We start from the raw sequence: 25,404 nt of genomic DNA, 5'->3' as shown, positions 1-25,404 counted from the left end.
GAGAGAGAGAGAGAGAGAAATGTAGGGCTACCAAATCTGGACTACAAAAATCCAGACGATTGTTAGATAACAGTAAGGTGTTTTACAGTTTTCTGTATCTCTTTGCTGACTTCTTGGAGCATCACAGTTTTTATCCACTCAGATTGGTAGTAATGGTAAATATTTGTATTACATTTTTATATTTATATTTGTAAAGCATTGCAGTACAGCAAACGGTAAATGATCTTAAAATATTATGTGTTTCCTATGTGACAACTGATTTCATATAGGTACATCACACAACAGTGGAAGAACTTTTTTCAGACAGGGATACACTTGGAACATTGGGAGCAGATGTGGACTGCTGCATTCCCAAAGAGTTACCATGGAAATCTGCCTATTTAAAATGGGAAGGGCCATCGAGATGTCAAATCCAAGCTGCAAACTCTTACAACTTCTACATGGAAACAGCAAATAGTTAAGTTTTATGCATCTAGTATCCTGAACAAAAATATGATTTTTTTTCAAGAGGTAAATGAACTTCTCAGGATGCGCTGCCCTTCTGGGAGATGAAAAGGGATCTTTTAACAGTCCAAAGCATTCCAATAAATAATGGTAAGGACAAGAGGTTTGCATTATGATATTGATTGGCTGATTTGATCGATAGCCCACTTTTCACTAAAGAGCTCAAGGGTGCGTAGTGTTCTGTCCTCCTTTTCCTCTTACCACAATAAGCCTATGAAGTGCCTTCAGCGGAAAGAGACCATCCATGGTTGAGGGGATGGACTTGAATTGAGATGTCCTCATTCCTAGTCCTTACCCTTTACTTACCTGCTTCCTAAATTAATATAGTTCTAAAATGCAGGTGGAATAAAAAAATCTGATAAACATAAAAAGAAGGGCATTGGGGCTTACTGTTTTCCACCAACCTGTCAACTCAAAGAGATTTTCTGAAAGTAAATAACAGGAGCACTTTTTTCCTGAAATATCTCCCGCCCCCCCGCCCTTTTTTCTTTTAATACAGAGAACAGAAAATAAACAAGAAGCTTGCTCTCTACCTCCCATTCTGTCTGTCTCTGTAAACCAGTGGGTCTCAACCTTCCTAATGCCACAACCTTTAATACAGTTCCTCATGTTGTGGTCACCCACAACCATAAAATTATTTTATGTTTTCCATATTTTTTCAAAAATATGTGTTTTCCGATGGTCTTAGGCGACCTCTGTGAAAGGGTCGTTCGACCCCCAAAGGAGTCCCGACCCACAGGTTGAGAACCAATGCTGTAAACCATCTCATTTGGCCATTGCTTTGCCTGAACACAACAGTAATTATTTTTTAAAGCACAGTAATTGCAAACTTTATTCAACCAGCATTTGATTTGAATTCCATCTTAGCATTTTGTGCTGCATGTTTATTGTGTGAAGAGGCACTTGTAATGATATATTTCACTACTTCTCTGTGTGAATTTGAGGTTTATAGGAAGCTAGTGTAACTAATGATAGATGAGTAGTAGTAAATATGATGCCAAAGAGCTTAAATGTGAATTTCTTTTCTTTTGAAAATTTTTCATCCCAGGTCCTTTTAAATGATGGTATTAATGATCACATGAAAGGTGTTACTATGCGTATGTGCATAGAAATGGGTGCCAATTAAATAATTTTCCAAACTACTTCAGCAATATTATTATTTCTATTTGGTTAAATGAGAACAAAATCAAGCCTAAGGCAAGGCATACCATTTTTCCAGTGTTACAAATTAGTGCGTTTGTGTAAAGGTAGCATTTACTGAAACTCTGGGGTTTACTTCAAGAGATCTGAAATATATATTCAGTATATAGTCTCACACACTTACACAAAGTTTTAAAAGCGCTGTAAGTAGAGCATGAGACACATTTGCCCAACTATTAGTGTAATGAAAGATTATTGCACTAACAGACAACTGAACTTTAGGAAATAATTGGATCAGCCATCTAGAAAAAGGGTGAGGGGAGCATCTTATCTTCTTGTGGAATAATTCCTTACATTACTGCCCAACCCAAAGCGACAAACCACTGAGAGCTTTTGAGATGCTCCACAGTCTCACAGGCTGATGTTAGCAGTAAACCTTTCTGGCCCAAGATAACGCAAAGATGTATTCCCAACACAGCAAGCCCCTCACCATCTTTACCTGTTGGGGGCCACCAGAGCGACCAGATGGACATTCGCGGGGGACCGGAGGTACCTCATCACTCTGGGGGTGTAGTCCGTCGCAACTCTGCCCTCCATGTCCCAGCCACTGGCAAGCAAGGAAGCAAACAAGAGAAACCAAAGTTGTCCTAGAGTGCCCAGCGAGAGGAGCGGTCAGCAAGAGCCACAGCACGGGCTTACCCAGCGGCTAATCCTACTTGTAGTCCCCGCAGGACCGTGAACTACGTACACCCGGTCCGGGATAGCGGCTCCCCCATTTGCCATCTGTGCCCCCCGAACTCTGTTCCCCCTTTCCTAAGCCACGCCTCCCCGTGGAAGCTCCGGGTCTCCTCCACCTACCTTGCGCCCCCGGCGCCCCCGGCCGGGAGCCGCGCCAAGCACAGGAAGAGGTGCAGGCTACCGACCAGAGCAAGCAGGGCAAGGACCGCCTGCATCGTGCGCTCTCCCGCCTGCATCTGCCAGGGCAGCTGGATGGCGACGCGAGCCGAGAGCTCCAGAAAGAGCGAAGAACGGAGGATGAAGAAGCGACGGCGATGGCAGACCCCCGCTTGCAGTGATGGCAACCCAGTCAGGTCGGCGGCAGTGGCGGTGGTGGGTAAAGGAGGGGCAGCGATGGCCCGCCCAGGGTCGCCTCCTCCTCTTTGGCCGCGCCGCGCCGCCTCCCCAGCTGCTTCAACTCGCGAGGGGCGACCACCCCCAGTCCGGCTCGGTGGCACGAGATTCGCCTCCTTCTGGGTCTGACGAAGCCAAGGGGAGGAGAGCACCTTGTCCCAGCCCTGCGAGCATCCCTTGGCAGCCCGCCTCCATTTCTCTCCCCCGCGGTCTCCCGCTCGCTCTTCTCTCGACACCACCGCCCGGAGGGATGGAAACGGAATTGAGGGGTGGGGTGGAGGGAGGGTGGCGCGGGGAGGAGATGGTGAGAGTAATCGGGCGTCGTGAAAGAGAAGAGCGGAGCGGAGCCAAAATATTTACCAGCACCCGTTTTTCAGCAGCAACTGGTGTAAACCGACAGGAAAAGGGTGCCTCTGAGCATGTAAGGATTCATAGAGCTTTAGGGACAATAACTGGATTTTAATCTTCTCCTGAGGCCCAAGCAAGCATAGTGTGAAAAAGCGACCAGAGCCCTTTCTGTATTTAATGATAGTGTCACGGGAGTTAAGGTTTCAATCCAAACTTTGCTAGGTTTACCAGGTTTAACAGATTAACAGAGTTGGAAGATATCTTGTAGGTCATCTAGTCCAACCCTGCTCAAGCAGGAGACCCTACACCGTTTCTGACAGATGAAATCCAGTCTCTTCTTGAAAGCTTCCAGTGATGAAGCTCCCACAACTTGTAAAACCCTCTAGGTAGGAAATTCCTGAGGTTTAAATTGTGGGCATCCATCCAAAGCTACTACTAGAGTGGAGGAATGCCAAGCTCTCCCATGTCACCAATGTTTTGCTCACTTTTCCTTTATAGGTAATAGTGAGAAAAGGAAAACAGAAGAGGGTCAGCCGTGCCCCTCCTCATGTCTTCTTACTAGTTACTTTTGTTATCAACAATGTATTGACACAACCAACTTGAGAAGATCACTTCTATATATAGCAGGCGTGTAGCTGCAACATGCTAAATGTTATTTTTACTGTGATTGAGGTTTTTTAAAAAAATATTTACTCATCATGTGAACCCTCATTGGCTGCATTCACTGCATTAACCTGCTTAATAAATGAATATATTTCTTGAATCCATAGCTTGTGAAATATCAGGCTGTTATCCCCAGCATCAGGCCACAGGTCCTGTTTGTGCTTTTTCCAAGGCTTTCCTGAATAGCTGTTTGTAGGAAAGGAGCTGAGAAGAAAATGCTGGACTGGAAGAATGTATAGTCTAATTCAGCAGTACATTGTCTTCATCCTTTGTCTTTTTAACATGGAATAGGACATATTTTTTATTGTGGGAGGACTATCTTCCTTTTTGAACCACCTGCAGGGACCCAAATGTAGTGGGTGGGTAAGGATAATAGGTGGGTTGCTCCCAGTTCAGCCTGGTTTGGCCGAACTGGTATTGGAATTCAGGCCTGGGTCGCAGAACCAGCAGTGACCCAGGCCTGCCACACCCCCGAACCAGTTCCCTTACCTTCTCTGGGCCACTGCCATTTTGGTTTTTAGTGATTGTGCATGCGCAGTTCACTGTAAATTGTTCTGTGCATGCGCAAAGAACCATTTACATTGAACAGTGCACATGCACATAGCTCACATCTGGCATACACCGGGATTGCAAACCACTAGTAAAACCGGCAGCAACCCACCCCTGGTAAGGATCTCTATGGGGCATTTGCCTAAGTCATGAATGAAGCATGAAAGCTGGCTGGATGTCTTCAGGACAATAACTTTTCTTTCAGCCGAGGTCACCCCAAAAGGGAGAATAGGAGGAGGAAAGAGTATTATGTATGTTTGTCATCTTGAGTTGTACATGAAAATAAGGTGGTGTAGAAATCTGAAAAAAGATATACCAGACAAATAATAGGCTGGAAAAAACCGAATAAATATATTTGTTTTCTGCCATCTTCTTATTGACTGACACTTTTGTCACTTCTCTTTGACTCTCTGTTTCTCACTGTTTCCTGCCCCGCCTCGCCCCTACCCCCCATATTCAGAAGACTAGCAGAGATTATCCTTCCAAAGGTCTAAATTGTGTGGAGGGCACATGAAATATAGTCAAGGGCACATCGAAGAGGGCCCATGCCCAGCTCTAATATTTACTCATCCCTTTAATCTTGACAAAGAGTCATATGTTTACTCTTGGATTTGGTTCTTGATCATCATGACTTCCTCAATGGATTTGTCATGGACATTGGTCTATCAAATAACTATTCTTTGTCTTTTGCTTATTGTTTGAACTGATCTGAAATTTGCTAGCATAGGAAGGTTAATCCCAATAAATCTCAGTGAAGCAGACAAGTCAAAAGACTTTGTGCAAAGCTTCTCTTTAAATTTCAATGCTTTGTTTTTACAGAAATGTCCTTCAGAGAATTCTGTTTGGAAGTTACAGCCAGCCTAGTATAGTTTGTTGTCTACCATCCACCAACATAGCAATACTTTTCCTTCAATAATTGTATTAAAGATTGTATTATGCAAGCAAAACTTCTACAAAATGATACAAAATGGCAAGCCTTTTTCACTTATGGATAATTTAAAGAAACTCATAGAAGATAATGGAATTGGCTAGAAAGAGAGAAAACAAAACCAGCTTTCTGAATCCCTGTGGGGCTTCCAAAAGCTGTTTTGCCTCAGATAGATGTTGACAGAAACATGTCATGTGTGTAGGCACATTTAATACGAGGTTATTAGTGTCAGATTTTTGTCTTCCTGGGGATTTTGGACACCACAAGATATAAAGATAGTCACTTGATATGCAAAATGCTTGTGTGCCTATGTCAGTGTAATTTTTACAGTAAGAGACATTGGGAAGGGACAAGTTCTTATACTTGAACTCTAAAAAAGAGGGAATCATATTCCAGTTAACTCAACTCTTTTTATTTCTGTCCTTCAGAGATGCTGTTTCGATGCATGAAGAGGCTTTTGATGCTCTGAAGAACATTTATTTTTAGCGTGCCATAAATTTGGTACCTGTTCTCCCTTCCCTTCCACCCCACTCCCAAAAAAATGTACCACCAATTGGATCAAACCGTTGAGTCAATATTTTTGTGTTCAAGAGGGTGAACTTCTTTATGATCTGTTTCATAATGAAATGCATTCATAGCATTGAACTTAAGAACACTTAAATGTACTTCAAAATGAATTCTTCCTAAGTGCGGGCCGTACTGAACATCTAAAAAGTAAAAATTCTTTTCATGACAAATTAGAGGACATCCAACAAAGCAGAAATGAAGGCAAGGATGACACTCAGATCTGGTAAAAACTCTACAGAATTAAGACATTCCCTAATTAATGTGTCTTCCTGTCTCCACCAGTTGTCAGCCAGATGTTTCTTGTAAATTTGTAAACAGGACCTGTAATTGTTAGTCAATAGCTGTCCCCTAATGTCTGCTGTCAGCATCTGGGTTTCAGAGATTTATCTTCTCTAAACATAAGTGTTCCACTTAGGTAACTACATGACTACATGATTTCCAATCTAGACCCACTTGAATGTTTCTTTCACGCCTGCTAACATGCAAATTAAGGTAATAATGCTTAATAGTAGTTCAAGTCAAGGGCACAGAATACTATGCAAGCATTTGAGTATGCTAAGTCCTTTATGCAAAGCAAAAGAAAAGGGAAAGGAAGGAAACTCAGATCACATTCAGACAACACATCAAATGGACCCAAGGATTGACAGAGCATGTGATTCATTATGTTTCTTCCTGTCATCCCCCAGGCCTTGCCCACAGCCACTGCCAGTTTGCTGCAGACTTTTCACACTATCTGTCTAGGATCAGTTCCTTTTCCACTGCTTCTTCTATCGTCTGCTATGGCTCCTTCATGCTGCCATACCAAAGAAAATACCTGAAATAAACCATGTGTTATTTGTGGCTTTTTCCCTCCTCCACCACCTCCCTGTTTGTTTAAACATCTGTGCAACCTTGGCTGATTTTGAATAGCTATGCAGGGATACACATGTTGATACTAGGGTCACCATGATCTTTTAAAGCTGTAAAATATTTCAGAAAAGTATCCGAGCAGGAGATAGCGGGAAATATAGTCTAAACTGGAGATGGGGAAGAGCCAAGTTAGTTTATAAACAAAGCAGAATCTGGAAGTACATTCAAGATTAAGTTCATTAGGATTTAAGCTGTTCTCAAAATATTATGCTCTAATAAATTTGATTAGTCTTGAAAGTGCTACCAGGCTCCATGTTTATTAATTTTTTGTAGTTTTGCCAAGAAATATAAAAGAAAGTATTCATGTGTTTATCAGGTATTCAGCTTGAATCTTATCTCTCAAGTTAATAAGAGGAGAAGCTTTTGGAAAACAGCAGAGTAAATCCTAAACAATCAAGAAATGTGCAGGGCCTTCGGCTTATTGTCAGAACAGACAGTGTAAAGACTGTTCCCATCACAAGATGAGATGTAGTCACAATGTCAATCACAATCTTTTTTTTTTAAAGAAAATGTTTTTTAAAAAATCATTTTGCTTGGTTACCATCATTTTTAAGAAGCCTTCATAGAGAACCGAAATGGTTTACATGTTATTGAATTAATCACTTTGCCTTAATATATATTTGAGCTTCTTTTTTATGGCCAAAATAACCTTGGTTTTTCATTCTCCAGGTTGATTATATTCAAGGGGAGCTAGAATAAATTTCTCTACGTTTATCTATGCATGCAACAAAAAGGAAAGTTGCAAACAAGTCCCTTTTGCAAAATTCCAGGGGTTTTAGTGGGAATCCAGACAAGCAAGACTAATAAAATGATAAAGGTAGGGGGTGCCTGTAGGGTGTATATCTGTACATGTATTTTCCTTTCGTTCAATCAATCAATCAGTCTGATTCTACGAGATTGCCTGAACAATTCCCTGTTGTTTTCTTGTCAAGGTTCTTCAAAAGTGTTCCACCTATAGCTGAGAGAGAGAGAGTGACTAGCCCAAGGCCACTCAGGCTTTGTGCCTAGGGTGGGAGTAGAACCTATGTCTCTCAGACTCTATAGCCTAATCCAGCAATGGGGAACCTTTTTTGGCTCGCGTGCCACAAGTGGGGGGAGCGCAGGAGTGCCGCACCCATAATGCAATGTGCAACCCCCCCAGTGCTCATGAGCGCACAAAAGGCACTCCCCCCCATTTTTACATGCTTTTTTCGCCCTCCCCAGGCTCCAGGGGCTTTATAGGAGCCTGGGGAGGGCGAAAAGAGCCTCCCCACCCCCCCAGAGGCCCTCTGGAGGCTTCAGGGACCGTCTAGAGGCTTCCCTGAAGCCTTCGGAGCACTTAAAACGACCCTCCGAGCAAACTGGAAGTCACTTCTGGTTTGCTCGAAGGGTCATTTTGAGCGCTCCAAAGGCGTCAGGGAAGCCTCCGGACAGCCCCTGAAGCCTTCGGAACGCTTAAAACGACCCTCCGAGCAAACTGGAAGTGACTTCCGGTTTGCTCGGAGGGTCGTTTTAAGCGCTCCGAAGGCTTCAGGGAAGCCTCCGGACAGTCTCTGAAGCCTCCGGAGGGCCTCCGGGGGGGAGGGGGAGGCTCTTTTTGCCCTCCCCAGGCTCCTATAAAGCCTCTGGAGCCTGGGGAGGACAAAAAATGGCTTTTAAAAATGGTGAACTCAGCTGGCTAGCACGCGCATGCGCGCTGGCCAGCTGACAGGCCAGCGCCTCGCGTGCCCTGACAAATGGCTCCACGTGCCACCTGTGGCACGCATGCCATAGGTTCCCCATCACTGGCCTAATCCCTTAACATTTTAAAATTTTATTTTATTTTAAAATTAGCATTTGTGTGTATGTTACAAACATCAACATGGCAGAAACGAACATTTCTTTTAAAAGTGCAATGCATGACTGATACATGTAAAAAAAGGGGTTGGTATTTGGCAGGTTCTGAACAGTTCTGGAGTATGAATAGCAGAAATTTTGAGTTGTTCGGAGAACCGGAAAATACCACCTCTGACTAGCTCCACCCCCCTCTATTCTCTGCCTCCTGAATACCAGCTTGGGAGGGAATGAGGATTTTGCAGTATCCTTCCCCTGTCACGCCCATCAAGCCACACCCACCAAGCCACGCCCACATAACCAGTAGTAAAAAAATTGAATCCCACTGCTGGGTTGGACCTCAATCACATGAGCAGTCCTGATCTTTTTGATCTCTCCTCAATTGTGTTTGTGTGTATGTTATACAATATGTCCAAACAAATAGATGTTTTCTTGTCCTGGTTCTTTTGTGATGAATATCCATTCATTAGGTGCTCTTGAAACAAATTCTAGTCTCCTTGTTCCCTTAATAAAACCCCCTAGTTATATAAATTAGTTACTATGGCAAAACCTAGAAGGAAAACTGCTGTAGATATTCAAAGGTAGCTGGAATGCTATGTGATGTGAACCAAAGTTTAGCCATCCACATCCTGCCGCTAGTTTTGCAAGCTATTTTTATTTCTATCTAGTCTTTTGATTCAGGAAAAAAAAACCAAATGGATTTATATACAACATAGAAATAATAATAGTGATCTAATATCAGTTATGGCATCAGTCATGTCATTTTACTGTTGTTTTCATGTGGTTAGCATTTTATTCATTTTTCATTGTCTTCAGCTCCTTGCCAGGCCTTGAAATAATTAAAAGGAAAATTAATGTCTTAGGTGAAGTCTCTTTAACTTGGTGAGGTTTTTAAAACTTGGATGACGCATAGTTGCTGCTGAAACTAGAAGTGGCCGCTGTTTTTTAGTCGTTACTTTAATTATGGTATTATTGATGATTAATTTATGCTACTTTATTTTAATATTACTCTTCCCTCCTGAAGGGCCCCAAGTGGAATACAAAAAAGGAAAATAAAATGGGACAAAAATATAATATCATCAGTGAAAGTAATAACAGTTACAGTCCATCAATTAAAACAACTTTCATTCCAAATGCAGTCTGGCGTTGAGTGTTTGCTTTCTGTTCATGGAACATCAGATTGTTTCTCCTTTATCCATATGATGTAAGCTGCTCCTGGGGACAATTCCAAACTGAAGGGCTCCTATAGGAATCTTAATTAATTTTAGCAAGAGAAATAATAATAATAATAATAATAATAATAATAATAATAATAATAATAATAATAATAATAATAATAATAATAATATTAATAATAATAATAATAATAATAATAATAATAATAATATTAATAATAATAATAATAATAATAATAATAATAATAATAATAATAATAATAATAATAATAATAATAATAATAATAATAATAATAATAATAATAATAATAATAAATATTTATTTCTTAGCCGCACCCTCTCCCGAAGGACTCGGGGCGGCGTACAACAAAACATAGGAAATAAATATACAGACAAACATACATATACCAAAAACATATACCGAGACATATACAAAACATATACTAGGAGGAGGTGAATTGGTAGATAAAAACAAGTAAAAACACAATGTTTAAAACCCCTAAGTAAATTGGATGCAATTAAAATATCCCAGATAAAAAACCCGTCAGGAGCGATAAAATTAGATCAGAGTTGAGCCAGGCCAGCAACTTGAAATAGGTGGGTCTTGAGCTTTACACGAAAGGAGCGGAGGTCAGAGGTATTCCTAATATCCGGGGGGAGGTCATTCCACAGGGCTGGGCCCGCCACAGAGAAGGCTCTACTCCTAGGCGCTGCCCCTGGCACTGCCTGGTGGACGGCACCTGGAGGAGACCCTCTCTGTGCGAGCGGATTGGTCGCAGGGATGTATGGTGCAGAATACGATCCCGCAGGTAACTAGGTCCTGAGCCATGGAGCGCTTTGAAGATCGTTATCAAAACCTTGAAACGCACCCGATAGACCACAGGAAGCCAGTGCAGCTCGCGCAGGAACGGTGTCACATGGGAGTACCTAGTACTCCCCATAATTACCCGCGCGGCTGCGTTCTGGACCAACTGTAGCCTCCGGGTACATTTCAAGGGAAGCCCCATGTAGAGAGCGTTACAGTAGTCCAAGCGAGACGTCACCAGCGCATGAGTGACCATGCGTAAGGCGTCCCGGTCCAGTAGGGGGCACAATTGGCACACCAGGCGAACCTGGTGGAACGCCCCCCTTGCCATGGCTGTCACATGGTCCTCCATGGACAGCCGGGCATCCAGGAGGACGCCCAAATTGCGCGCCCGCTCCACGGGGGCGAGTTGAATGCCCCCGATGGCCAATGATGGAATTAATTGGCTGAACTGGGGAGCCGGTACCCACAGCCACTCCGTCTTGGAGGGGTTGAGTTTGAGTCATCCATCCAGACCCGTACGGCTTCCACACACCGGGACATCACTTCGACGGCCTCGTTGGGGTGGTTCGGGGTGGAAAAGTACAGCTGAGTATCATCAGCGTACAGATGGTATCCCACCCCGAAACCACGGATGATCTCACCCAGCGGCTTCATATATGTGTTGAACAGGAGTGGCGAGAGGACCGACCCCTGTGGCACCCCACAAGTAAGGGGGCGTAGGGTCGACCTCTCCTCCCCTGCCAACACACGCTGCGTCCAGCCAGAAAAGTAGGAGCTGAACCACCGCAGAACGGTGCCCCGGACCCCTAACCCCTCCAGCCGGCGCAGCAGGATACCATGGTCGATGGTATCAAAAGCCGCCGAGAGGTCTAATAGGACCAGGATAGAGGAGCAACCTCTATCTCTGGCCCTCCAGAGATCATCCACCAATGCGACCAAGGCCGTCTCCGTGCTGTGACCGGGGCGGAAGCCGGACTGGCACGGGTCTAGATAATCATTTTCCTCCAGATGCCGTGGAAACTGGTAAGCCACCACACTCTCTACAACCTTCGCCAGAAAGGGAAGGTTGGAGACAGAAATGAACTTGGTGCCCATGGGAAATGATATGCTTGCAGACATCTCCCTTGGCACTAACAAACCCTCATTTTTCAACTTACTTAATTCTTCTAAAGCTTCTTTTAGGTAAAAATAAAAATAAATGGGAAATCAGCATGCTGTAGAGCAAAGCAGCAGCCTCAGAACCAACTTTATTTAAAGAATACTTAAAGGTGTCAGACATACATTTATATTCTTTCCAACTAAGAGGGAATTCTTTCATATGGTGGCCCACCTGTTCAAAAAAATAATGTTTGTGGCTTCTTACACATGGGGACCACTTTGGGATGCTCTCAAAATATACTCCCCGGTCCTCAATGAGTCCCCCAATATAAAATAATGTGTTGTCTCAAAAATTCCAGACACGATCCTTTCCCTAAGTTCAAATGTTGGTTGACTAAACTCAGTAAAATATTTTGAACCATTTTCCTATTTTCCTGTGAAATGAGATTTTCCATCAAGAGAAATTAATTGCTGGTCAACGTTTGAAGAACACAAGAGCATCATAGAAAATGACATAGGAAGGCCATGTGGCTGGACTGAGGACTGCATCCATGATCCAGGATAAATAACAGATCCTGTACTTAATGTTCTTCCAGAATTCCTCTTTCGATAACTGTACATGTGTGTCATTCCTTTTCCAAAAGGCAAAAATTAAGTGGCTTCTGGCACTTCCTGTCCCATTGTGAAAACCAATTTGCTCTGACAAATTTTAGAGTGAAAATAAAAATGCTGGGGAGAAATAGGCAACTTTCTCCAACCTTTATAGAAGCCCAAAATGCCAAAATATTGGACTGATTTACCAAACACAGTTCTTGGGGGAAGGGGATTTTAACTATATCTTGTAGGATATAATTGGGCTGAATTCTTCTATAATTGAGGATGTTATAAGTGACTCTTGGTGAATCTATTGATTATGTAAGGAGTTAAAATTGTCACTCCAAGCATTTGCATTGATTCACATTTTTGCAACCAGTGTGGAAAGAGCTCTTAAGGAACCACATTTAGATCAGATCAAATACAGAGGCACATGAAGATTTGCAATAAAGAATTCAAAAGCAATGTAAAGCTATCGTTCAATTTTATTCTTTGTTCCTGCAGGCAATATCAATCCATCATAAGCTTCTTACTGCATGCATTCTCCATACAAGCAAACAAATGAAGCAGAAAGTAGAATTGATTATTTCTAGGAGATTCTTGATATCCTAAATTAGCCTGGCTAGCAGAGAACAATTATCTTCATAATCACTGTATATAAGCGTTTTCCACAGAAACCTAGAACTTACTCTGTTGTTCACACAAGTTCACAGTGTGAATTCTCCAGGAACTATTATGAAGCACATTGTGAATGCAAATAAAGTTGTACAGACTTTTCCAATTGAGCTGCAGGCATGTGGCTTGCTGGAGAATTCAAAGCAATTGTTCAGAGTCAGCATGATAAAATCAGCTGTAACACTGTCCTCATCCAATTAAAATAGTTTTACTAATCCTACTCATTATATCAATTCATCTATAAATGTTAGATTACCACCCATGTCAAGATTCAATCAGATTGTTTTTTTTTTTTAATTTTACACTCCAATCTGTGTATACTGGTCTTGTCAAGGTGCCAACAAACAAGCAAACAAACCAATCCCAGAGTATAAAAATAATGTAGACACACATAATATGGATTTACTGCTCAATCTTAACATGCTTCTTCTTAACCTGTGGAAGCCAGTGAGTTTTTGCAAACAAAGAGTAAGTTTAAATGGCTAAACTTGTATTCTTCTTTTGACAAAATTTAAGTCAACTTTGTGCAAGGTTTGGAAAAAATACTGAAATCTCCATTCCTCGGCTTTGCCTGCAGGGACCTGCTAATGTCAGAAACACCAGATTATCTTGATGACAGTGACGTGCAGTCAGGGGAGGCAGGGGAGGCAGAGCCTCACCGCTCTCATCAGGAAAAGAAAAAAAATCTCCCCTTTTCTCTTTCATCTCTTTCTTGCGTGTGCAAGCAAAATATCCCAGGTTCACAGTGGCGGGGACAGCAACTCCTTCCGCTGCGCTGCGGAGGAGAGCCACAGGAAGGATGGGAATGGGACCACATGCGGAGGAGGCAGCCCTTCATGTTGGCTCAGGAAGGAAGGGAATGGGACCACGTGTGCAGGAGGCTCCTCAGCGCCAGCCTCCGATCAGTGCAGCCGCGGTCCCCTTCATGTTGACTCAGGAAGGAGGGGAATGGGACCACGTGTGCAGGGGAAGGGGACAGCGGCTCACGCTGATCTGAGGCTGGCGCTGAGGAGCCTCCTGCACACGTGGTCCCATTCCCCTCCTTCCTGTGGCTCTCCTCTGCAGCGCAGCGGAAGGAGTTGCTGTCCCCGCCACCGTGATCCTGGGATATTTTGCTTGCATGCTTGCAAAGATCAAAGTTGTCACAGTCCTCCCTTCATGATGATAATTTGATGACGTCACCAGCCTCACCAGCCCTAAAACTCACCGCACGTCACTGCTTGATGATGATAATGATGATGATCGATCGTTGTTATTATTTTAAATTAAGCATTTCCAGACTGGTGTTTAGTTTGGTACATATGTGCCAATGGGATTGACAGCTGCTTAAAAGTCCATCTTCGCCAACTCTGTGTGTATGTGTGTGTGTGTGTGTGTTTAAATCCTACCTTTATTATTTTTATAAATAATAGTAACTAAAGGCTGAAGGCATTAAACATACAACATATAGAGTAAAAAGTCAAATAATTATGAAGCTTGTAACACTGGCATTTGAAATTGTACTATTATTGATGGAATATTCACTTTTGTTTTATTTCCTCTTATCTACATTTAATACTCCAGGGAACCTGCTTAATTGAATATTAATCTAAGCATTTTATATAAATATTATTGTACTGAAACAACATCTTCGACTATAACATAGAAGATGCAGCAATAGATGGTTTATGCGGTTAGATTTAATAATACATTAAGGATCTGCTGTAGTTCTCTCTTAACATTTTATGGATATACATCAGTATAAATATCACTCATTCATTGTTCAATATATTGTTCTCTCCTGTGTTATTAGTGCTTTATATTTTTATTGTGCTTCATCATATCTTATGGTTGTTATAGTTAACAAAAAAACAACAACCTCATTCGCGCTTAGGTGTGGTCTGTGTCTTCTTCAATCTCAGGTCCTCTAGCAGAGACCTGGTACCCCTGTTTCCTTGAAAATAAGACCTCCCCAGATAATAAAACCAATTGGGCTTTTGAGCACATGCGCTAAAATAAGCCATCGCCCGAAAATAAGCCCTCCCCGAAAATACTGGAACATAGCAGCAGCCATGAGGTGACCACGCTCTTCACCTCCTGCACCTCAAAAATAATAAGATCTCCCTGAAAATAAGACCAAGTGCTTATTTCGGTGATCAATAAGACCCTGTCTTATTTTCAGGGAAACACAGCACTGCACTTTTCTGGACAGCGAATTCTGCTGCTACTCCTGGGATCTGAGGAGCCACTTTCCAGATTAGGAGACCCAAATGCTCTTAATACCACAAGGTCTACTTGGCCTTTACTTTCCACATCATCTCCAGTTCCTTCTTCAGGTTCTAGTACTTCTTCAGCTTCTCATAATCCTTCCTGATTATGGCATCACTACATCTATCACTATCACTATCACTATCACTATCTTCTGGTGCTTGTCTATTGCCATGGTGTCTTGTTGATTGGCTAATACATAGCTGTCTGTGTGAAGATTAAAATGGCCAAAAAAAAGAACATGGATATCATCAACGTGAAGACCCAGAAGCTCCTCACGATGTACAGAGGTTTCCCTCTAAAGTTCAACACTCAAAAACTGTGAACCCACCAGAAAGAGAGAGATTGGGATCTGATGAGTGTTAAAGTCCAGGAAGAAACCCAGGTCATATAGGAATATATCTGTAAGATGGCATCCAGAGATGAATTGCTGAAAGAATGCTTGAAGCAGCAATGGACATGGGAGGAAGCTCAAGCAGAGGAACAAAAGTCCGCACCAAGTAATTAATCTCTCTCTGAGTTGTCTTGACCTTAGCTTCTAACTTTATTCTCCGGAAGAGTATGTGTGACGGGTCTGCTTGGGCAGGGGTTGGACTAGATAACCTACAAGGACCCTTCCATCTCTGTTAGTCTGTAATCTGATGGGTCTTCTCTGTTAAGGCTTGGTAATTGTTCTCAAAGGCTGATTGTAGCTAGTTTATCCATGATCTTATGTCCCAAATCAACTGTTGTATTCCGCAATGGAGAGGATGGCAATGATGTTCTAGCCTCAGGGATTGGCTGCACTTCCAGTTGTTCTTCTTCTGGGTCTTCTTGAATATGGGATGTAGTATGAAGTTGTTCTGTTGTAAGTTATGAGAGTAGCTTCTTCTTCATTATGTTGAAGCATTGGATAACTAGCTGTTTCTCAATTGTGTGGAACCAGATCTTTCGTCCATACATTGTTCCCACCTAGGTTTCATATATCCCCTCTCATTAGGTCTACTGTTGTAGTATATTCCATAAATTCCAGGTTCTCTTGTCTCTTTCACACATGGTTTGTTCTAGTGGCCCACCTATCATCAGATAGTATTGCTTCCTCAACATCTGATGCAGATCTGGTCTGAGCCAGCATGAGTCTCCCAAATTCATGTCATATTTTAATAGAGAGTGGTCTTTTGAGGAAGGGGTCTTTGGTCAAGGACACCTACTGTGAATTAGGTATATCCAAAATTTGAACCCTGGTCTCCTGCACAAAGGCTGCGCTCTAAACCAGGGGTCCCCAACTCCTGACCCATGGCCCGCTATTGGGCCTTGGCCCATTGAGAATCAGGCTGTGTGAACATGCAGCTGCACTTGCACAAGTCACAGGCATACATGCCCAATGCTTGTGCAAATGGATCTTCATGTGTGCACACTTGCCTGCTGCTCTCATGGAACCAGGGGTGAAATCCAGGAGGTTCTGACAGGTTCTGGAGAACTAGCAGTGGAAATTTTAAGTAGTTCATAGAACCAGCAAAGGCCACTTCTGGCTGACCACAGAGTGGTGTGGGAATGGAGATTTTGTAGTATCCTAACCCTGTCATGCCCACAGAACTGGTAGTAAAAAAAATGAATTTCACCACTGCATGGAACCATTCCCTCTCCTCCGCCCCTTGCTGGTCAGCAAAGCCAGAAAGGTTGGGGAAAGCTTCTCTAACCACTACACCATCCAGCCATGTAGGGATTAGCAGTTGGTCTTACCTGAAATGCTATTTTCGGGGCTAGGACAGGATGGTATTAACATGCCCAATTGGCCACGAGACTGGGATGAACCTGAAGCCATGCCTCTGTGCTCCACCCTTTACTTCCAGTTTTATCGAAGCAAGCTCCCCCGAGACCTGAAAACAAGGCACAAAAGAGAACTCCTACCACCCCAGCTAGACTACTACCTTAGGGCGGGAATTGGAGCCTCCTGTCCCAACCCCCAAAATAGCAGTTCAGGTAAGACCAACTGCCATTTTACGGAGCAAGGGACAGGAGGCTCCAGTGGATGGGACCTACCAAAGCTAAGTACCATGGGCGGGGAATTAACGATCTGCAATGACCTGCTGTAGCACCCTTCGCCCAAATGCCATATCAGCCAATGTGATTGTGTCAAACCTGTAATGCCGAATGAATGGCGATAGGGAAGCCCATGCAGCCGCTCTGCAAATGTCACCTATCGGAGCCTGGGAGGCCCAAGCCACCAAGGTGGCAGTGCTCCTTGTTGAATGTGCCGTAATACCGGCCAGCACATGCAACTTCTGGGACTCGTATGCCAGGGTAATGGCTAAGCGGATCCACCGGCTTATGGTGGAAGATGTCACCCTCTTGCCATCTGCTTCAAGTAAATACGCAGGGCCCATCAGACATCCAACCGGCGCCACTGCTGTTCACGTTCCCTAACCAGATCCGGAGAAAAATGCAGAAGTACAACTTCCTGGGAACGATGGAAGATGGAATTCACCTTTGGTATAAAGGCCAGATCTAACCTCAACATAACCCTATTGTTGTGGAACACGCACAAATCCTTTCTGGAGGAAAGTGCTCCTAACATTGACACCCATCTAGCCAACGTGATAGCCACTAAAAACAACACCTTAAGCTTCAGGCTAACTGTCCTCAATGGCTCAAAAAGTTCTTCCATGAGAGCCAGCAACCCAGTAGGGAGATTCCATGTGGGGAACCTATGGACCACTGGAGGGCACAATTTGGAGACCCCCCCGAAGAAACCTCTTAACAACGGGTAGTTGGGTGAGGGGAACCAGACCTTCGCCTGGGAGAACTGTAGCAAGGTGTGTGTCACCCAGTCGATTGATGTGGGCCTTGGCTGCCACGTTGTCGGTGAGGACCAGAATGTGATGACCCTTGATGGAGGTACGGAAGTGTCGAAGCACCCGGAGCTCCAACCAGTTGATATTGTGTCGGAGCTCCTGCCAGGACCACCGGCCCTGCGCCAACTGGGATCCCAGGGTCGCCCTCTAGCTGAACAGACTGGTGTCTATGGTGAGTACGAGGCAGTCCTGGTCCCTGAAATCGCACCCCTTGAGCAAGGCTAGGGACAGTCACCACTTAAGGGAGATCAGTATCTGAGGGGTGGCCTCTACCTTGGCCAGTGAGCTGCTGGTGTTGGCCCTCTGGAATGGTAGGAGTCACCACTGCAGATCCTGGCGTGCAAAGTATTACCTTGATGCAGGATATGAGTTTTCCAAACAAGCTGGAGAGAAGGGCTATGGGAACATAATAGTCCCTGCAGACCTGCTTAACCATTTTAAGCAAACTGGACCTACGGTCTTGGGAGAGGAAAACCTTCCCTGAACGGGAATCTATTAACAGCCCCCAAATGAAGGATCCTAGTGGACAGGGTGACAGAACTCTTTTCAAAGTTAACAGAAAAACCTAACCGTTGAAGGGTGTCTATGACCTGCAGAAGGTCTGCCCTCATCTGACTCAGGGATGCCCCCTGGATGAGGATGTCATCCAGGTAGCAATGCAATCTAATGGGGAAACCCCTCAGGTACACTGCCACTACTGCCAGCACCTTGGTGAATGACCTGGGTGCAGAAGACAACCCAAAGGGAAGGGCCCTGTATTGATAATGGTGCCCCAGATAGGAGAACCAGAGGCAATGCCTATGTAGTGGTAGAATGGGGATATGGAGATAAGCCTCCATGAGGTCTATAGATGCCATGAAGTCCTCTTCCCGTATGCCCACCAATATGGACTTCAGTGAGGCCATCTTGAACTTGCGGTAAACTAGATATTGGTTCAAGAGCTTCAAGTCGAGAATAGCCCTCCAACCCCCCGTAGCCTTTGGCACAAGGAACAAGTTTGAATAGAACTCCTGACCTACCTGGTCCAAGGGGACCAGTTCTATTACGGCAATGTCAAGCAGATGCTTAATAGCCTGACACATCCACCTGCACTTGTCTAAATTTTGAGTTGGGGGAAATGTGCGGAAGTAGTTCGGGGGAATGGAGAGGGACTCTAGTCGAAGCCCATGTGTGACCATGCTGAGCACCCAAGCATCTGAGGAAATCTCTGCCCAGGCCTTGGGAAAGAGAGCCAGGCAACCACCAATGGGTGGGGTCAGGCCCGACCTATTTGCCCCGGCAGTAAGAGTGATCACCTCTCCCTCAAAAGGGGCACTTACTCTGTTGTTGGAACTGGGGCCTATCCCTTTTGAAACTTCTCTCAGGCTGCCTCCCCGACCTGGGGGAAGAGTACCTGCTTTGTTGAGCCTCCTGCTCCTGAGGGCGACACGAGGGCTTGCGGTAGAATGGCATAGACTTATGTTCCACCTTCTTTTATGAAGTGGGCAGCCCCTTCTTATTCTTTTCCTCTACGACGAGCAGATCAAGGGCAGCTCCAAAGAGAGTGTCCCCTGTGTAGTCGGCTGCCACCAGCTGCCACTTTGACTTGTTGTCCGCTTGCCAACCCCAGAGCCAAAGAAGGCAATGAGAGGTAACGGATGATGCCATTGCCCTGGAAGCGAACTTCATGGCATTCAACGTGACATCAGTCGAGAACTGCGTCACCGCTGCTATCTTGTTTAGGTCCTGGTGCAGCCGCACATCTTCTGGGGGGATGAGTTCCTAGATCTTCTCTGTCCACAGGATAGCCGTGCGGTTGAAGGACAAAGCCGATGCTGCTGCCTTGATGGCCCAGGCCTCCAACTGGAATGTCTTCCTCAGCGTCATCTCTGCCTTCCTGTCATCCACTTTAAGATTGTCAGACACATCCTTGGCCACCAGAGAGGTGGGTGATGCTAAGGCGACCACAGGAGGGTCCACAGTTATAAAAACATCTATCATTACTGCCAGGGTTTGGGAAAGCAGTGGGCTTCTCCCATTGTCCAGGAAGAGGTGAGGAGCAGGGATCTCCTCCTTAACAGCCTCGGGCTCAGAGAAGACTGGCCTCCGAGGTTTCTTTGCTGCAGCTCCCTCTGCAGGTCCATCCTTAGCCCCATCCTTCGCTCCTTCCTTACTCCCCTCCCCCTCTTCAACCTGTGCAGTAGCACGCGCCTTGCGTAGAAGAGATCAGAATAAATTTTGGGGGGAAAGTCCAGTGAAGGGCAGAGGTTCCGGCTTGTCATCCTCCTCATCCTCAGATAGGTCAGAGTCTCTTTGGGCCTTATCCCATGCTACCGGGCCCTCACTAATCAGGGAAGGGGAGACGGGGCAGCTCACAGAAGCGAATGGAGGGCATGCCTGAGAGGAACTGGCTCTAGGGCTCTTGTCCTGATCTAATGCTAAGGGCTGAGCAGCCTGTTGCTGCAAACCAGCCATAATTCCTGAAGAGGTGGCCCTTTCAATACGATTTGGCAAAACTTTTGGGAGATTGTCCACATCCAAGGAATCCAGCTGGTATTCCCTGGATCTAGAGCTACCCCGGCCTGGGGAGCCAGGGGAGCCTAGGCAAGGCCTAATCTCCCAAGGGCTCCATGTGGACACAGGAGTCACCCAAGTCCATATTCTGGTCTTCCAGGGAAAGAGGTAGAGAGGGTGAAACTTCCCCCCCAAAAACTCCCCAGGGAATCTGGAGAGCCTGTGGGGGAACGGGCTGAGGCTCATTTCCCAAAGATGATCTAGACCGGGGGGGGGGGGGAGCACTGAGCCTGCCCTGCCAGGCCCTCAATTTCTCAGCCCTGGAAAAAGTATTTGAGATTGCCCTATGCCTCCTTAGCTCATCCCTCTCTGTGATATGAGAGGGGTGAAAGGCAGCAGCAGCTCTTTGAAGCAGTGAGGTGCTATCTGGAAGACGGACCCTCCCCAGGGGAACATGGGGGCGAAGGCGACCTTCCACCTTCTCCACCATCTTTGCCACATGGCAGTACTTACCCTCCTTGCGAAGCCTCTCAACTCCCTCTCTTCAGCTGCAACAGGTAAAGGAGAAATAAGGCAGGAACAATACTGCTTTCTCCCTCTCTGGGTAGCCCCTGCATTAGCATCAAGAAATGGCATGCCTGGGGGCTGCTTTCAAGGCCTGCCTCGGCTCCGGATGCTCACGCACCTTCTTGCCGCTCCGTGGCACACCCGCAGCCTCCAAAACCTTCTTCGTGCACTTGCTAGCGCTCTGGGATCTCTGCAGCTCGAATCTAGCCACCAAAGTCTTCTGCTTAAAAAGCAGAGCGATGGGATGCTGTGGGGCTGGAAATCCCAAGCCCGCAAGCCTCCAAATCGCTCAGGACTCGGGGACCGACGCCACGTGTTCAGTGGAGCCAAAAATGGCCACCACAGCAGCGACCAATCTCTCCAGTCCCCAGCAGTGTAAACTAATCTCCCTGGCGGCCAGCAATGGAACATACAGAGATACTTACAGGCAAGAGGAGGGAGCTTCTTTCCAGAGGCTGAAGAGACAATGAGGCACCAGTAGATAATATTAATCAGGAGAAAAAAAAAATGTCTCACTTTTTGGCCAGGCTGAGATAAAACTGGAAGTAAAGGGTGGAGCACAGAGGCATGGCTTCAGCTTCATCCCAGTCTCGTGGCCAATTGGACGTGTTAATACCATCCACTGGAGCCTCCTGTTCCTCACTCTGGAAAAACACACAAACACACATTAATATACACATAGTATTTGATGTCATTAAACTTAGCCATAGCATTAAATGAGGACCTGAGTGTGCCCTTATCCAATGGCTTCTGTGTTTTGATTTTTTGGCAGTTACTGAGCAATTACCATTTATTGAAAGCATACATTATCTAACTTGGAACGCACAGCACAATGAAAAAGGAGGAATTGTGATAGCTGTTGGTACTGAGCAATGAATATGGAACATAATTTCAATTAAAAAAACTCGATAACAAAAAAAAGTTAAAGAACAAAACATTCTTAAAGGCAAACAACTGCGAGGCTGAATTAAAGTTGCAAAACACTGGGGTACGCCTGTTCCTGAAAAGCTTATGCAGAGCTCACAAATTTCTTATGCTTTTAAAATATCCAAAGTAAGCATTAAATGCTTATGAAGTGGCTAATATACTAGGGGAGACCCACAATTATTTCAGTGAAACTCAGCTTCTATGAAAAAGCTGGCCCTGTTGCTGGTGTCTGATTAAACTTCAGCAGTTTTGAGGAAGTTGGATTCCCCCCCCCAAAAAATACTTATGCTTCTTTTCCTTTTGAATTTGATAAATTTATTTCAGTTTATCTCAGTACAAAATATTGAAATTAATTTAAATATAGAACTAAGAGTAATCCAAAGTCCCACAACTGGGTCCTTGAATCTTATATATCTGTGCAGTGTCATGTATATGCCTGTGTATGTGTGTATGCATATATATCTGCACATTCATGTGCAAGAAAGAATACATTTGCGTGCCTGCGCGCATGCGCACCCACACAAAAATGGTCTTGTGAGGGGATGTGGTTGCTTGCAGTCCAAACCAATGATCAGGCAATCTGAGTATCTCAGTCTGGTCAAGATTTTCTCATGCCAATTTAAAACATGAGTGGGAGTGCAGCATAGTGTAGCATATGGACTCAAGGCAAATATTTTTTTCACCAGCCAAATCCAGGCTTGGCAGGCATTCTGTTAAAAGCATCCCTCAGATGATTTTAAAATTCCTGATCTTCTCAGGGCTTCAGAAATCTTTCTTGGTCTGCTTTAGATATGGGCACTGATCAAATTATCTTTGTCCCTTGGGAAAAGTTTATCTAAGACTTTTCAGATCTATGTCTAGAAAGGTCAGTGCTGATGAAGTCATGAGCTCAGAATTAATTTTGTAATGATAAAGCAAGCTAAAAGAAAATAGGGAAAGTAAATACCAAAGGAACATCGGAGCCTGCTGAAGAAAAACAAATTTCAAAAGTATTAGGTGAAAATATAAAAGAAATAAAATTAAAACTAGCAGTTGAAGAAGGCTACTGTTCTTTAAGAACTTCCTAAAAGAATTAAAATATTGCACTTCACCAACTACTGTAGAAGTAATTGAAGGAGAGATTATAGATAATTATTCTACCATTTGCAATAAAACCCCAATAAATTCACAATTATGAAGCTTTGTCTTAATAAGCCCCATTATTCAGCATGCAGTAGCTTGCATAATTTCTAGAGTTTAATTGCTTGTATCTGATGGGACACATGAATACCGTGTTTCCCCAAAAATAAGACAGGGTCTTATTTTCTTTTGACCCTCCAAATTTTACTTGGGCTTTATTATAAGGGAGGGGGAGCTTATTGGTTTGGAGTTGCCGGGTGGCTACTCTCTTGCAAGCAGGTGCCCAAAGAGCTGGGCACAGCCTCAGGGGCAAACGGCTGTGTTGCGCTGTCGCAGCAGCGCAACAAAGCCGCCATGAGGTGACCACACTTGTCAAGCAATGTGAGTGCCTTTTTCCCCCTCCCTCCAGTTTCTGCGGCTTTGCGCCTTCGGGATTTCGCTAGGTTGGTGAGTGGCGCTCTGCCTGGCTGGAGGGGGGGTTATTATTGAGGTAGGGCATATATTTTTGCCCATAGGAAAAATATGGCATGGTCTTATTATCAGGACATGTCGTAATTTCAGTGAAACACGGTATGTCTACTGACTTAAATTAATTACAATCAGATATGAACCTGTTGTGCATTTTCTAAGTTCTAATACTCAACATTTGTTGTGGGAATGAAAATTTATTACTGAAATTCTAAGTTTAGGATGTTAAAGGATTTGCCCTAAATGGACAACCAAAAATAACCAATATTAATATCATACCACTCCAGATTGGTTATAACCATTAATTGTTGAATAACAACTCAATGAATTCAACCCCAATTGCTATAGTTTTGTTCTCTGATTATGAAAGATGAAGATGCATACTGGTTATGGGGACGATATATAAATATATGAAATAATGTGAACTGTGCTCTACACAGCACATTAAATAAATGATATGCCTATTTCTTACCCTGACAAGTCAGCAGATATAAAGCTGTGGAAGCATGCTGAATTAGTTAATATTTTGTTAGTTCCAGCAACAGGAAACATATGAAGAACACAACAATAGTGATAAACATTAACTTCTTTAACATTAGTTATGGTATGCCAAGTTAAGAGTAAGAGATGTACAACTGCCTGAAAAATGCTATAGTGTTATTCTTGAATCCTTCAAGTTGCTTTCCATGCTGTTATAGAGCTGTGTAGTGTTTGTGTCACTGCTTTTAATGCTCACATAAGCCAACTTATGGAATGTCCATACATCAAACAGTCATATTTGTAGCACAGCTGATTGTGTTCCTCTGATTTTCTGCAGCATATATTGCTGTCATTTAAGAATTTATGCTACTATTAATGGATAAATCATTGATTATTAGCAATGAGACAAAGAATCTGAATAAAACTGAATAAAACTGGAGGCATTAAAGGGTTGCTCATTACCAGATTGCCACGCTAAAAAACTTCCTGCTCTTTTTCAACACCCTTAAATAATCAAGTTAAAATCTAGCCAAGAATAGTATATGATTGAGGTCACATTTTGTTCTCAGCCTTAATTTATTGAATAAACTACAGTAGCAATTTTTTAGACCACAACACTGCAGTGACGTGCAGTCAGGTGAGGCAAGTGAGGCAGAGCCTCGCCACTCTCATGAAAAAAAAAAGGAAAAGGAAAAAGCTGAGCTAGTTGCTGCCTCACCGTGGATGACTCTGCTTAACCTCACTGGTGCTCTCCCTCCCCAAGTGTAGTGACTTCCTCCTCAGGCCCCCATTCATTTCTCTTTCTCACACACACAGCTGGATAAAACTATATAAAAATCTAGCCCAGCTTCACTGATTACAAGTTTGAAAAGGCAACGTGGCTCCACCTGCAATCAAACTACACTTGGGGAGGGAGAGCACAAGCGAGCACTGAGGAAACCACAGGAGGAGGCAGGAAGCCAGGCAAAGAGCCATGCTGTAGTACACACACTTCCCCCCCCCCAGCCTCTTTCTTTTGGAAGGCTCGGCTCCCCTCCGGCTTCTCTGCCTCTCCTCTCACCCCAGCCTGCCAGCAGGAGGTGGTGGGTGGGCTTTATGGTGTTCCAGGCATTTCCCACTCAGACAGCAGGCTGCATTTGCAATGGTGGAGATGTTTGGGAAATGTAGCAGGGGAATGGGGGGGGGATGGCAGAGGAGCTGCTTTCAAGCCACTGGAAAAGATATCCAATCCAACTTTTGTGTGTGGGGGGGTTTGTTTGAGAGTGAGTGAGAGAGGGAAGGGGTAGGAGAGATAGTCCAATCCAACTTCTCTCTGTGTGTGTGTGTGTGTGTGTGTGTGTGTGTGTGTGTGTGTTTGAGAGAGGGGGA

At 44.2% G+C, this 25,404-nt stretch overlaps 1 protein-coding gene across 1 annotated transcript in view; it reads right to left on the bottom strand.

Moving 5' to 3' along the window:
• The window catches only part of ST8SIA6 (ST8 alpha-N-acetyl-neuraminide alpha-2,8-sialyltransferase 6), a 37,659-nt gene extending 34,767 nt beyond the window's left edge, over nucleotides 1-2,892 (bottom strand). The window contains exons 1-2 of the mRNA XM_081971468.1: nucleotides 2,503-2,892; nucleotides 2,144-2,251 (exon numbers count right to left, since the gene is read on the bottom strand). Coding sequence (XP_081827594.1) covers nucleotides 2,144-2,251; nucleotides 2,503-2,618 — 224 coding nt within the window. The 5' untranslated portion in view covers nucleotides 2,619-2,892. The remainder of the gene's footprint in view (nucleotides 1-2,143; nucleotides 2,252-2,502) is intronic.
• Nucleotides 2,893-25,404: the final 22,512 nt, after the last annotated feature.

The sequence above is a fragment of the Natrix helvetica genome (assembly GCF_964273705.1).
Source record: "Natrix helvetica genome assembly, chromosome: Z".
NCBI classification, from domain to species: Eukaryota; Metazoa; Chordata; class Lepidosauria; order Squamata; family Natricidae; genus Natrix; species Natrix helvetica.
The sequence above is the reverse complement of the archived record's forward strand: the minus strand, read 5'-3'. Positions and strand labels throughout refer to the sequence as shown.